The sequence below is a fragment of the Simochromis diagramma genome, unplaced genomic scaffold (assembly GCF_900408965.1).
Source record: "Simochromis diagramma unplaced genomic scaffold, fSimDia1.1 OVJJ01000583.1, whole genome shotgun sequence".
Taxonomy (NCBI): domain Eukaryota; kingdom Metazoa; phylum Chordata; class Actinopteri; order Cichliformes; family Cichlidae; genus Simochromis; species Simochromis diagramma.
In genome coordinates this window covers 604,811-620,247 of record NW_024387285.1, presented here as the reverse complement: position 1 = coordinate 620,247, position 15,437 = coordinate 604,811, and the positions used below count along the sequence as shown (strand labels likewise).

Genomic DNA, 15,437 nt, shown 5'->3' with positions numbered 1-15,437 from the left:
GTTGTACCATCATGGTTCAAGACTGGTACCACCATACCAGTGCTTTTGAAAAAACACACACACACTGACATGTCTTAATGATTAGCACCTTGTAGCATTCACTCTCATCATGATGAAGTGCTCTGAGAGGCTGGTATAGGACCTCCAGCTTGTTTACCACCAAAACACTGAGGCTACTTGACTTTCCTCTCCAACGGGGTGAGAGCCAGCGTGTCCCCTCACTGAGCAGCTGGTCCCCTCAGGGCTGTGTCCACAGGCGCTCTCACCTGGTTCCTTGAAACTGCATCCCTTGCAAAGAGAGAACAGCAGTGTTTGTACTCCTGTGTGGGATAAGGAAAGCACACATCTGCCCTCCCATCCTCATCACTTTCTACAGAGGCAGCATGTTGAGCAGCTGCATCTCTGTGTGGTTTGGTCAGAAGATCAGTGCTTGCTCCAACGCGGAGGTTTTATTGTGGTGGTGCAAAGCTAAAGAATTAAACGTTAAAAAGTCCCTTTAAATTTTAAATGTTCCCTAACAGATGAAGCTCTAATCCTAACAAACTTTAATTGAATAAATATTCATCTGTAACCCGGCAGGTGAAAACAAAAACTAAAAGTATGAATGTAAATCAGCGACGTTGGTTAGGGTGAGCAACTGGTTTTGTGTAACTGCAATGGAAACGTTTAAGCTTGAGCTTTTAGACATTTTCAGTTTCAAAATGTTTCTGACAGCTTGAAATGTGAAACCTATCAAATTTGTTATGATCTAATAATAAATCCCTGATGTCGAGCGATTGATATTTCTGATTGATTACAGAAGTCCAATATAAAATAACATCTGAGATTTTCTTAGAGACGTAAACTTCTGCAGATGAATAATTCCTGTTATGTGCTTTGACATCGAATGTCTGAATGAGGAAAATGAAACATGAGTCGGGGTAAGAAAAGCAGCCTGTGGGCCGGTTAGCTCCACATCATAGTAGCTAAAGGTTTAGGTTAGCCCTCACTCTGGAAATAAAAAACTTCTCATCTCAGGATTAACAAACTCCTTAAATCCCTGTGCAAACATCCGATGGATGCAGTACAACAGGCCCAGTCCACAGAGGCCGCCTCTCAGGAGTCGAAGGATCCATTACCCCAACTGCTGTTTTGATGACGCAAGGATCCTGTCATGCAGGTGGTTTTAATGTTTTGGCTGGGTCTAAAGAGTGTCACATTACATAATGCACACTTTAACACTGTGGGTCTTAAATATAAATGAGGGCAGAAAAGCAGTGGATTTAAACTTGAACGTGTCATCCTCGGTCACTGGACTTTATATTGTGGTCCCTATTTTTATCGCAGCGTGTGTTGTTGTCACACGTTTAATACACAGCGTTTGGTTGTGTTTTTCACATTGTCTCCGATCGTGTGGTGCAGAGGTTGTCTAAAGCTGTTGTGTTACCCTTGTGTGGACGTAGCCCAAGAGAGAATTTAAAGTCAAAACCAAGTAAAAGCTGGTTGGAGCTCATATCCAGCCCTCGAGAAAACGATGCTGAGACAGTCCAGCACTGTGCATACGGGGCACAGGTGTGGCTACAACTCTGAAACAATGTGAGTACTTCAGAATAAACCAGGCGCTGCACCGAGTACACAGAGTTCATGAGGGTCATTGCAAAATAAATCTACTCCCTGTGGGGGCCTTGTGGTGAACAAGGCTGTGTAAAATGTGATTCATTGTTCTTTAACTCAGCAGTGTTAAATAAAACACCTCGTGCTAAACATGGACACATTGTTTGCCTGCGGGGTGGGTGTGTGCATTTGAATACACTCTTATAGTCCTATGCAAATCGGAACATTTAAGTGTTAACCTTGGCAATCGCGGTGTTTACTCTAGTTACCATGAGCCAGGTGCGGTGGCCATTTATCACTGCAGAATTACAGCTGCACCATCTGCACCGACCTCTGCGGGCAGCGTCACTCACGGACGCTCTCATTCACGCCACAGCGACACAGTGCAGCGAATCACACCGGAGGAGCTGCAGAAGGCAGCAAAAACAACGAGCCGACAGAAATAACAGCTGTAAAGGTGTACAGAGCCCGGCGACAGCGCATTGCTCGGGATTATAGTATTTTCTTTTGGTGACAATGCAACACAACCCATGTTTCCATAGCATTTACATGAATGTTTAGACTGGCAAATTCCCTGTAGACGCTGAGCAGGTGGAGAAGATGTCATTGTTCCTACAAGTCACCAAATAAACAGCTTTTCTTGAATAAAGAGAAATGAATAAGAAACAACGTCTTAAAAGAACAGCAATGACATGAATGGTTCATTAATGGACCAATGTGGGGTTTTTTTCAAATCCAGCAGAAACTAGTGTCTTAAATGTTGTGAAAGAAGCTTGTTTTTGTCTCAGGATTCACCTTTCTGAACATGTGCTGCTCAAAGATTTACAACTATTTGAATAAACTTGCAAATGTGGCTATCAGCTGGATTTGAAGTGACTGAATTTGCCTTTCTCCTTGATCCTTGCGTCAATGTTTCAAAATGACTCCAGAGAACACGAGTCAAACTTTCACATTGCTTCGACTTGCAAATTCATTCTGTGGAAACAATTAGTCCTGAGGCGAACAGAACAAAGACGGTGAAAAATTGTTGTACACGAAGCGAAGGCGTGCGGCGCGCTCCCTCTGTGCAGGCTGAAGAGGGGCTGATTGTTTCATGGGCCCAGGGGAGAAGCTCTGTTTGCTCTCGGGCACACGTTAACAGTTCATTTGTTTTTCTAGAGCTCCAAATGTCAGTTTGTGGTGCATCGTTTTCCCTAATGTGAGCAGGAGCGCTGGGCGATTCTGAGGGCGACCTGTGCAGCGAGTACAGGTGCCAGCTGGAGAAATAATTGGTTCCTACCCTCAGGAGGCAACAGCTTGCACTACAATGCATCATTGTTGGGCTGTAGTGGACACAGTCTGCAGATTTAAATATGTAATGATCGGCTGCTTAAATGGCACAAATTATTTCAGTGACACTACACAGCTGTGTGTTGTTTCTCATTCCAACATATCGAGTACTGTGTCCTGGTTTACTTTGCTGGACGGTATTCAGCTCTTCTTTTCAGTTTGTTTTTTAGAAGAACACGTTTAAAGTTGTCCTGCTTACCACTGCCTTGCAGTTTTACTTTGTATTAAGTGAAATCAACAGGAAACAGGAAAAGTTTTGACCGGCTTAATTTCTGATGCCGTCTTTTTCTAGATATCCAGAGAATCGTCCATCCTACCCGTCTCTTGTTCTGTCTCCCGTTGCCCCGTCGTGGTCAATGCGTGGTCAAGTTTCACTTCTACCCTCGCGACTGTGTTGACAAACAGAAAGGTTTGTCTCGCCTCAGACCTCACAGTCCCCACTGAGCCTTCAGTGTGGACGCAATCATCACGAGCATGTCTAAACTGTTGTTTAGTTTAAATTTATTTCCTCACAGGGTTCAAAGTATAAATACACACCCAAATATATACATACACTCCCACTAATATTGGTTAAATGGTACTTTAGCACTTTGATCAGATACTGATGGTAATTCTGGATGAAGACTTGACTCCAACTGGAATTATTCATTTAAATTGGATGGTTTGTCGACATGGACTCGGCATTTAAGTTTTCAGTAGGGTTGAGATCAGGAAAGATCATTCCAGAAGCTTAATGTGAGCCCGCTTTATTTATTCCAATAAATAAAGCAGTTCTGACATGTGTTTGAGATCATTGTCCTGCTGGAACATCCAGTTGTGTCCAAGTTTCAACGTCTGTTGATCAAAGGAGAAAAGTTTGGAGATTATTCTCTTTCTTTATTATACTGTCCATTTTTTGCACTGGCAGCAAACCAGCCCCCGTCATAAATTCAAACTTGTGTGTCAGAAGAAAAACTCAAAGAAATCACTAAAGGCCCAAAATTTGTGTGACATTGACACTCATCGTGAGCGTATGTGAGCTGCAGTGATGTCCTTCCACTTATTTCCTGTTCACGGTTGTTTCCAGTGTCGTCTGTAAAACGTTGATTCCTGCAGGATAATGTGAGGTTTGAATTTCACATCCTGTTAGGCACAAGTGGAACATCTCACCACCATGAACGCTCAGACATGCCACTGCACACTGGAAATGTCATATATTTTATTTTATTGTGATATCTCGAAAAAGAAAATAATGCTGGTGTTTCCTTGTCTTGCACCTCCGTTTATAAGGACTGAGAACCCTGCGCTATTGTCAGGGCGGCATCTTTACGTGGATACATCTTTGCAGCCTTTTTTGTCACTGGTACTGCAAAACTATCATAACTGTGTGTGTGTGTGTGTGTGTGTGTGTGTGTGTGTGTGTGTGTGTGTGTGTGTGTGTGTGTGTGTGTGTGCGTGTGCAGGATTTTCCCAGCCTCCTTAAGCTATGAACCACCAGCATGTTGCCCCCATTGGCCCCCGGGCCTGTCAGCTTCGACAACATGGTAATTAAGTGGGAGCTACTTGTCAAAAGCTGCAAGGCTACACATTTCTTATTGGATTACAAGGTGGTGGGAAGGAATGCAGGAACTGGCCGGCGTTCCTCTCCCTGCTGCTGGTACAGGAGGAGGGAAAAAACATGGGTGGAATGAATAGAGAGCCTACCCTTCCCTTCACGCCCGCTGATCGCTAATGCAAAATAAGGCATGTGCCATTTATTTCAAGAGTCAAAATAACCCACCGTGTGATTTTTCTGTGAATGTGTGGGTGTGTGGGAGGGTTGAGTTTGTGGTGCTTAATAGATTCTTAATGTGCAAAAGATTATCAGATGGGCTAAGAGTTGCTGCCGTGACAATGGCAACAGTGGGACGGATGGCTTGGTTTAACACCTGGAGAAGGGTTCGCCGGTGTGTGCTTGTGTGTGGGTGTGTGTGTGTCTGTCATGGATTGAGCCGACTCAGGCGGTGATAAAGCAATAAACCCGGCGCACAGTCACTGACAGGGCAGCCAAATGCTATATGGGCAGCAGAGGAGAAGAATGGAGCTGTTGTATCATAGCAGGGGAACTCCGTACAACACCATCCCTCCGTTTTATTTTCACCTTTTGGACTTTTGTTTCAATATTTCTGACTCACTGCTCGACACTCACTGCTACAGTCCAGGCTGCTGTCATGGTCTCTAGTTTACACACACAAATCCAGCCTATCAGATGCGTCTCTGCCCCCATACTGGCAACCGCACAACATAATGACTTCAGAATAAGGACACCATCTGCATTTTCTATAAGCCTTTTTTACTGTATAGAGGTGAATGGACGCTCACAGCAAAACTGCACCAAAAGCATAATTAATTTGGTGGGTGCATTGTTAAATTATCAGCTGCCATTAATAAGCTTTGATAATGAGCTGCATTTATAAACTGTGCAGGTGCAAAATTAGCAAATTCAGTGCAAAGTAAAGCATGAAAAAAGCTGTTTGCACAATGAAGTGCTCAGGAAGTTTTCACATAATTACAAATGTGCAAAAGGCACCAACAAGAGTTTCCTGTTTATTTCTGCTGGACATCCTAACATGGTCGTCTGTGGGGACTGAGGGACTGAGATTTCCTCTTGATGGAAACCAAATGCTCCCAACTAAAACTACAGAGACACACCCTTTAAAAAAAAGTATCCTCACATTAGCTCAGTGTGGTCATTTGGGTTTTTGTGAATCCCCAAAATTAACCAACAGTCAGCAAAGGAGAACATAAAGTGTTATTTGGAGGATTAAAAGCTGTCAGCAGGTTATTGTCAGAGAAAATATACTTCATCATGCTTTAGTCAGAGCGGCGATGCTTAGTTTTTTATACATATACCTGAATGTGAGTAATGAATGTGTGAGCACTGAAGTGCAGCCATATGTTTAACGTGGACATTCGACTGTATGAGCAACAAATGCATTCAGTGACCTCTGCTCTGCTGTTTGCCTTGAAACAAGAGCCATGAAAGACTGAATTCCCAGAGGTGTGTGTGTGTGTGTGTGTGTGTGTGTGTGTGTGTGTGTGTGTGTGTGTGTGTGTGTGTGTGTGTGTGTGTGTGTGTGTTCATGCTGTGATGAAGCAGAGAGACTGAAGTCTCTAAATGGTAAACGACACCTGTGTACGCCAAACAAAATGCTACTGTGTGAACTACAACTGCTGATAAGGGGGAGGGTGGAGGGGTGAGGGGCGCCGGGAGGGGACCCCAGGGGAGCGACTTAACAAACCAGTTCTCTCTGCTGACATGCTGAATCGCACACTTTGGGAATGAGACTGTGAGGACTTCAGCAGATACTTATCAGTGGCGGTTAGTGCAGACAAACACTGTCACCTTCTGCAGAGCACACACACACACACACACACACACACACACTCGCACACACACACACACACACACTGATAAGTCATAGATAAAACACTGTCTTCATTGTGCTCTGAGTACATATCAGATTTGATACTTTGGGGCTATAGATGGAGTATGTTTAATCTGTGAAAGGCTGTGTAAACAACACTGAAGTCAGTTGAATTAAAGAATGACAACACAGCCTGATACAGTCAACATCTTTAAAACGTTAAGCTCTCATATTCAGTTACACTTTGTAAACAGTGTTTAATCCACAACACCCTTCTTACAGCGTCTCAGTGAACTATGAACAGCATGAATCAATGTATTAGAAGATGGCTGCAGCCACGTCCAGACGAAGCTTTGCTGTGAATCCTTGAGTTAAACCTCTTTGACAAATAAACGGTGACTTTAACAGAGAAACTGAGGACACTGCATGAAATATGGTGGCAGCTTGTAGCCACAAGGTAAGCTTGCCCTGAATCGTACACCGCTTCATCCTGCTTTTTAACTCTAACAGGGATGTTGCAAAATGATTGTGATATTATGTTCAATAATACTTAGAACTAGCAACGGATACCATAAACTCCTGAGAAAGTGTTTGCTGAGTAAACAGTAGAGAAACAGGTGCACACAATCAACCACAGGTGAAAACAATCTGTGAACGAGGAGAGGACAGACGGGGAAACTAACACGAGACGCTAAAAGACACTAGTGCTGACAGGCATGGCGTTATTTTTGTGCCACTATTCTGAGCGCACGTAAAAAAAAGGTTGCAGGTGCAAGTGTTGCATTTTGAGGAGAAATTTATTTTGAGCGAAGAAAAGCTGAATTTGAGTGAACAAAGTTCATTGCTGCGTGCAAAAACTGTATTTCAGTGTTTGCTGTTATCCACACACACACACACACACACACACACACACACACACACACACACACACACACACACACACACACAGCAGCCCCTCTCGCTCAGTTTTTGCATTTGCGCTCGCTCCCAATGTGTCGCTCGCGCTCTCAACATTTCTGCCCGTGCGCGCTCAACTCTTTCTCTACACCGTTATATTTGTGCCACAAAACCAGCCAATCACAGACTTGGATGCAAAAAAATCTGATTGGCTGTTCTGGTCTCCAATCAGCTCGAAATGATGAAATGCAATATCCCAGAATGCATTTGGTCCAAAACTCAAACGAGGCAGTGGCGGAGTTTGAAATATTCCTCTGTCTGGGTCATAAAATAAACTTCTAAGATATTTTCATGCGAGAATGTTTCTGTGTAAACTTCGAATACCTGCTCGATTCATCAACACATCACATATTTGCATAAGTGCTCTAACGTATTCGGAGGTGCGTACTTGCGTTCTCGTGTACTCGTGATACGTCATCCGTCGGAGACCAAGTACTGTTCCAATTCAAAGTACGCATCAAGCCGAGAACACGAAAAATTCCCGATGTGTTCTCGCTCCGCCTGTTTTATCGAGCATGCATCTTTGGTGACGTGTGTGGACTTGGTACAGCTAAATATCCCAGAATGCATTTCGTCCAAAACTCAAACGCGGCAGTGGCGGACGAGCGCGGCTAAAAACTTTTAAATATTTCTCTTTCTGGGTCACAAAATAAACTTTTAAGATATTTTCATGCAAGAATGTTTCTGTGTAAATATTCAAATATTTGTTCAGTTCTCTTCCAAACCCCAGCAGCTGTCTATTGTAATTTTTGAGTGTCCACTAAAATAAAAATAAAAGCATTCTAACATCTTACCTGCTTGTTTTTATTAAGGCATACATGTACACTATACGGACTCGCGTACTTGAGAATTGAGAAAGGGCCCGAGTTAACCATAAAAACCCTGAAAACCATCAATTTCACACCCGAGCCTTAACTCTCGCGGCCCGGTACCATCTAAGTTTAAAAGTAGGAGCCAAATCGTCCTCACAATGCAGATATGTCCACATCACCAAGGTCCCCAAGAAGGTGAGTAAACATACCCACACACACATATTCGTTTTCATATCTTAGTGAGGACATCTCATTGACATAATGCTTTCCCTGGCTGCTCAGCCTAAACACAACCTAACCGTAACCCTGACATTAAAACCACATTTTGAGTCTCAAAAATGCCTCAAACTCGTGGACACAAGCATTTTGTCCCCATAAGTGAATGTTGGTCCCCACAAGTATAGTAACATGCAGGTTGTCTGTCCTCACAAAGATGTCTTAACATGTACACACACACACACACACACACAGAGTGAAAAACAAAGTGCAACCGCAGGCTACTTAAAGTGATGTAAGTCGTCATCGGTGACACAAAATGTCATCGTCTGGCCAAATCCAATTACAGCAGCAACGAGGAAGCTGTTTAAGACAATCACACGCCCACAGTCTCTGCTTTACGTGAGACGTCTCAGCAGGCTTAAAGAAGAGAAAAGTGAAGGAAAAATGCTTCTTTTTATCAGGCGAGTGGTTTCGCTGCAGATTCATGCCGATGAAACGTCCGTGCCAGAAACAAGAGATTAGTGACTTTTTTTAACCTCCTGTCTTGTTCATTATTGCACGGATCAGAGTTCTGCTGCTCATGTGAAACCCGTGTTTGGAGCTTCCTTTCAACACACACACTCACACACACACACTCACACACACCTCACACACACACCTCACAACACCTCACACACCACTCACACAACACAGCACACACACACTCACACACACACACACTCACACACACACACACACACACACTCACACACACACACTCACCACCACGCTGAGAGGCTGTAAGTGGAAAGGAATGAGTGGAGAAATGCATCATGAACGGATGAGATGATGCTGCTCTCAGATTTATGAGCCGATATCGTGTTTCAGCCCCTGAAGAGCATATTTAGTCTACATCCACTCTGTCACATCCACACCTCATTTATGTGGTTTACTTGTGAAATTTGTCTTTGTGCAAAACTCTAGTGATAAAAACATTCCTGGGATTTTCTTTTTCTTAGTTTTTCACTGAGGCTCTGCAGGAGTGATGGGATATTGTCCGCTACATTCATTTGAAACATATTTTAGTTGTCGCAGAGTTACTGTAAAAACTTAATGACCCTGCAAACGACTAAAGTGCAAAGGTCAAGGAAACAGGTTTTCAACCACGTTATGGAAAAGTAAGGTTAAAATGTCTGCAGGACGAGTCTGTAACTCTAGTTCCCCTTTTTCTTAAAGAAGCCCTGATTATAGTCGAGGAACAGCTCGTCTGAATTTATGCTTTTAATGGGCACGAAACAAACGAGGTGTTACAAAATGAAGTATTAAGTCTAAGCTCTAATATTAAATTATTAATAGTGCAACATGAAAAAAATGATTAAAAAAACATTAGGGTTGTGTGTGTTTTATAATCCGTCAGGACTGAAGTTCCTCGTGTTTCTGCGTCCGGCCGCAGTCATTCATCGTTCGGTGCAGACTAACTTCTGACCTAAACAACAACCCGCTCGCACTTCGAGTATGAAATGACATCGGACACTTTTTATGGAAGTTCAGTCTTATAAAGTTTATTGACGTGAGGGAAACATCGACATCGTGTTTAAATACTCGACACAAATAAAGTTATTCAAACATGCGCGTGTAAAATATTATACACTGTACATAAATATTACACTGGAAAAACAATCATTTCAAACTGGTCTATTTCCGATGCAGTGCTCACGTTTACATTTGACCCCGAAAACCACAACTGCAGCTGATCTCTGGCTGAGACAAGCCTCGTGTTTATAGTGCAACAAAGGACACCTCGTGGATTTTAATGGAATGCTCGACTTATGGCGGGCGTGGGCCGTTTCAGGATGGCCTCCACGGAGAAGGACAGAGACTCGCTGGGCGCCATCTTGGTCCCTACAGGCTTCGACAGAAAGTCTTTGGCGTACCTGTCTGCGAGTTTTACCGCCTGAAAGTCTTTGGCAGAGCTCTCCCTGTACTTGCGGGCCGCCTCCTCTAACAGCTCCTTGCAGTACGGAGCTCTGAGCTCTGGCCCGGACCCGCCGCTGGCTTTTTCACTCAGCGAGTGCTGGATGAGGGAGTGAAAGGAGTTGAGTTTCATGGGAGGCTTAGCACTGTCCTTGCTTAACTTGCTGAGGACTTGGCTGGAGTTTTGGGAATGAGGGTGGTTGGGGAAAGATTGTCCAAAGCTCCTCTTAGGAGGAGAGAAGGCCGAGCACTCCCTCTGCTCCCCCTGGGTGACGGCAGGAGGTTTGGGGTCGGGCCTCTGAGGGTCTGATAAGTCCTGCAGAGCAGCGGCTCGGGATCCCTCCAATTTAGCAGCGAGCGCGGCCTCCTGCTCTGGCGGCTGACTCTCAGCGGGCATCGCTTTGGGCTCCCACACAGCACCGGGCTTCATGTTCTGCACCGCCGTGGCGTTAAACAGGCACTGCTGGTACAGAAGAGCGTCTCCCAGGTTGGCTGCGCCGCGGGGCCACATCACGAAGCCACCTCGCGACGGCTGCAGCGGGTAATGGCGGTAGGTGGTCGCCACGCTGACGTTGGAGGAGATGAGCTCGACGTTCCCAGGGGTCGAGGGGTACTGCATGCCCAGATCCAGGCAGTTAGGGGAGAGGAAGCTGCACAGCTCTTTGGGCTGCGGCTCGACCGGAGCTGCCGGCGAGTAGGCCGTCTTGTAGGAGTTGTACTCAGACGAGTGGTGGACCAAGCCGTTGGGGAAGAGGAGAGAGCCTGGAGCCCCCTGGTTGTTCTCCATCAGCTCTCGTTCTTTGTACTCCCGCTCCAGCATGATGGTTTCCAGCTCCTTGTCTGCAAAAGCCCTTCTCTTCCTCATGCGGTCGCTCAGCGGTGGGGGAAGAGACGGGTTGGCTGCCAGGAACGGATCAGACTGCACCGGGCGATATCCTGTCATCGAAAATCAAACATTTACTTCAACTTTTATGACATCGAGTGTGTTTGGAATTATATTACGACACCCAACATAGATAATAATCTAATTAGCTATTTATACTTTGTAATGCTGCTAAACGAGTTAGCGTATCACGTGCCAGAGTTTTACTGCTTACAGATGTTAGCACGTCCTTATCGCCCCGTTGGTGTTAAAGGAAAAAGAAATGTAAGCCCCGCTTCGAGCGAAGGAGAGGCAGAAGAGGAGCTTTTCTTTTTGTCTGAGCCGTACCTTCGAGGATGCTTTTGGCGAGCATGGTGGACGGTCGGATGTGTCGCTGATATATCGTCCTCCTCTCTGCAGGAATTGGTTTCCCGGATATGCCTTTCTTATCCTGAGAAATTAGAGAAACAAAAGAAAAATATTTAAAAGACGCTGACAGAGTGTTCACCTTAATCCTTGTTAAAATAACTGATTTTTCACAGCTGAGGTCCAAGTCCCATGTATGTTTGGATAATAAAAACCAGCCTCTTAATAATAATCCAGTTAAAATATGGGCAGCGACACACATTTCTCGTGTTATTACAGCCTTAAAAAGGCCTCGAAACAGCCCTAAACAGGACGGAGACGCAGGCCTAACAAGTCAATCTAACATTTAACACATTTAGTTTTTATTTTTTTGCAGTAATAGAAATGAGAGAAAGTGTTTGTTAAAGATATAAACTAGGACATTTAACAGGAGCTCAGCTGATGACACAAACTGGGAAACATTCATCTGGTCTCATCTTTAAAATGCTGGCGCCGTAACAGTTTTGCTCTTTTACAGAAATATGCGCAGATTTTTCACACACACATGAAACAGCTGTGATTTTGTGTTTTTATTCAAATTCTCTTCCTAAGCCTTTATTTGGGGAAAAAACAAAATATTCCTCATTTGCTGAATGAACCTCGAAAACCTCCAACGGCTCCTCGGATGTCTCTTTATATTCGTGTTTGTTCAGTGAAGCTAACAAAGCGATATAAAGTGCACGCTGAGCGACTGCATTCACGCTGAACACTGAGCCTCGGCTTTACTCTGATCGGCTGCAAGCCCGAACACAGAGCCTTTAAAATAACACGGACTGCGCTTCTGAAGGCTTCGGGTTCTTATAAAAACTTTGGAAGAATCAGCGCAGCGATTTTCTTTTTCTTCCACTGTAGCACAAAGGTCAGTGTGCAAATGTGCCGCAGTTATCAAAAACAACACGAAGAAGCGCTCGACTTTCCCACAGACAAAAGCAGAAACTGCCCCGTTTACAAAAGAAGGGCTTCAGCACAACAGAAGCTGCGATCACAGAAGCAAGGCCTGATTCACTAACACCGAGGGGTCAAAGGCCACAGGTCACTGTAGCGGCTCCAAGTGCCACAGCTTGCTGTGTGAGGAGATAAATATGTTGAGCTGCTGGATTTCAAACAGTCCTGATCATCTGAACTTTCCGCTGAAAACCCTGAGCTGCAGGGCAGCAGTGATCCAGGCTCAGACTTCCAAGCAAGCAGCTGATTAACCGGAGACGCTTCATCACACACGTGAGTCCTTCCTGTGTTATTAGCGCGAAGCACCTGAACGCATCAGCACAGCACCTCCACCACACACCACCCTCAGTCTCACCTCCGTGGCCTGCTGCCTCCTCAGGGCCACCTGCGCCGCCATCACCCGCTGCCGCTCCACCACCAGCAGGCAGTTGGCGCACTGGCAGTCCCTCCAGCGGCAGAAGCGCTTGTGGCCCTTCAGGCAGGACACCACACCGTGGTTGCGGCAGCGGGCGCACTTCGGCGTGCGGCTCAGTTTCCTCTGGTCACCCGCGCACATGGGGCCCGCCCTGTCGCGGCTCTTGGTGCCGGGGCAGTCGTCCTCTGAGGCGGCGTGGCCGAGCTGCGGAGAGCCGGGGCGCTCGGAGGAGTCGGCCAGGTCTTCGCTCTCCGTCTCCAGGCTCTCCACGTCGATCTCCAGCTCACACCCGGAGTTCTCTGACATGTCTGCCGGATTTAAAGCCAGTTTGTACCTGGAGACGAATACGAGTTATTAGATTATGATCAGGTGAGAAAAACTGGCACTTAAAATATGTAAATATCACCAGTTTGTCAGACTTAACACACCAAATATTCCCATTTCCTCATCTGGACAGTTTCATGAATTATCCTAAACTTTCAGGACTGTCATTTGTTATTTAAAAAAATAATAAAATAAAAATATTTTTAGTCTAGTAAGTAGATTATCTACAAGAATAAAAAGATAATAATAAATCTGTTGTTCGTTTTTTTAAATTCAAAACAGTTTGAAGTTTTTCAGAAGGCTGAACATTTATTTTTATTTACAGCTGTGAAATATTTTAACACGACAGTTTGTAATCAGAGAAAGTGAGGCCTTAATAAAACCAGAACTAGTAAAACTCCAACAGTCTGCTGGATCTCAGAGGAGTTTGTCACATAACCCGGGATATTTGGGTGACACTGGCTCACAGAGTTTAATTAAACCGGTTTAATTAATCTGCGTCTGAGCGACTGAGCCGAGAAACACTTTTAAAAAACGGAATGAATTTTACCTCCAGGAGTCCAGCAGGGCGGGGCAACGTCGTTAACACCGTGATGAACGCCTCACACACTCACACACACACACAGACACACACGGTCCAGACTCAAGCTTGTAATTAGCCGTTAATAGAGCGGATAAACGCAGACGCGCCGGGGACGCGTCCAACTTTCCTCTGACTCGGACACAAGGAGCCACACCGCTATGAACCGAAGCAGGCTGCCCTCTGATTGGCTCATTTACAAACACGCAAAGAGCCAATAGGAGCAGGAGCAGTTATGCAGGGGGCGGGCGGAGCGTCGGCCACAAGCACCGCGCGCCCTGCGGTTACTTCAGGAGGTCACTTTCCAGGAAAGACAGCCCGAAAGTTGGAAGATGTGAAAAAGAGAAAGTCGTCCAGGAAACCAGCGCAACAGTTTATCACGTCGCATGTCTGCGTTTAATTTCAGGTTCGTGTGAGCAGAAACGGAGCTTCAGGCCTGGCTCACTGTCCTCTGCGCGTCATGGAAATCGAGCTTTTTAGTTTTCAGCTGAAAAAACGAACAAATGAAAAAGAATTTTCCAAAACTGTAACTTTCAGCGAGCAAATGAGGAAAACTGTCATTTATTGATAAGTAAGCCTTTAAAAAGAGAAGATGATATTATAAAGATTGAAAAAAGATTGAACCTGGTGGATTCACTTCCTGACGTCATTATTCTGCTGGGCCTCTGCCCACAGACGGGGGTGGGCGGGGCGATACAGGTGTCCTGCGGGTTGTTACAGTCCGTGCAGCTGGCACAGATAACCGGGGAAGATTACCGTGTTTTCACAACAATCACACCTGAGAGAAAAACCCACCGTGTCAGCATGAAGAGGAGCCCCACACAAAACAGCAGCTGGAGGATACGGAGGCCCAAATGTGCCTCAGACCAGCAGACGCGTTATATAGAATATCTGAATATTATATTAATACATCTGATTATTATTATTCGCTGCTTTTATTTTGGAAATCCATCCTCATAATTCTCCTTTAATGCTATAAACGACTGAGATGAAGTCCCGGGTGTCTGAGTGCTCTCTCTCTGGTCCTCAGTGTCTTTTTCACCCGTGACACTAATGACTGAACGTGGGCCTTGCACGCGTGCATCTTTGTTTGCGGGCTGCTGATTGAGAGTCAGCCTCACAAAGACAAAAACACGGACACGTGACATTTATTCATTGTCAACCGACTTTCACGGGAACTGACTGCGGGACAAAGCACACGCGCACACAGGCCTTCACAGTGGACGGCAGCGCGGACTGCTGCGAGTTAATGTCACGCATGTGCTGCATTGAGAAAGAAGGCCGTGGGACTCTGTCCTGCGGGATTTTTTCAAACTAAAAATGTCCACATATTTTTAATTTACTGTCACTGTGCGCATGCGTAATATTAAAAATAGATTTTCTTAAATGACATTTTTATCTGTTTATAATTCTCATTATCATTAAGATAATATAATAATTCAATCAATATGATTTTTCTCCGGTGCAAATTTAAATATAGTTACAGACTGTTATTAGCTCTTTGTTTTCCGTGACGAGTTCAGATCTTTATTTCTTATTTTCACGGAGGACCTGGTCCCGCGTTGTGCTTTTCTGGCACGCGGACTCAAGATGAGCCGGTGTTGTGCCAAAAAGTGAGCGCCTGGCAAAAACTGATGTCCAATGTTTCCGTGTATTT

At 45.0% G+C, this 15,437-nt stretch overlaps 1 protein-coding gene across 1 annotated transcript; it reads right to left on the bottom strand.

Moving 5' to 3' along the window:
* Positions 1 to 9,436: 9,436 nt before the first annotated feature.
* On the bottom strand, positions 9,437 to 13,958 carry dmrt2a (doublesex and mab-3 related transcription factor 2a). The gene is made up of 4 exons (XM_040003623.1): positions 13,751 to 13,958; positions 12,817 to 13,210; positions 11,460 to 11,562; positions 9,437 to 11,185 (listed from the first exon to the last, which is right to left on the bottom strand). Exons 2-4 carry the CDS (start codon positions 13,180 to 13,182, stop codon positions 10,086 to 10,088), a joined length of 1,569 nt encoding a protein of 522 aa, XP_039859557.1. The 5' UTR covers positions 13,183 to 13,210; positions 13,751 to 13,958; the 3' UTR covers positions 9,437 to 10,085.
* Positions 13,959 to 15,437: the final 1,479 nt, after the last annotated feature.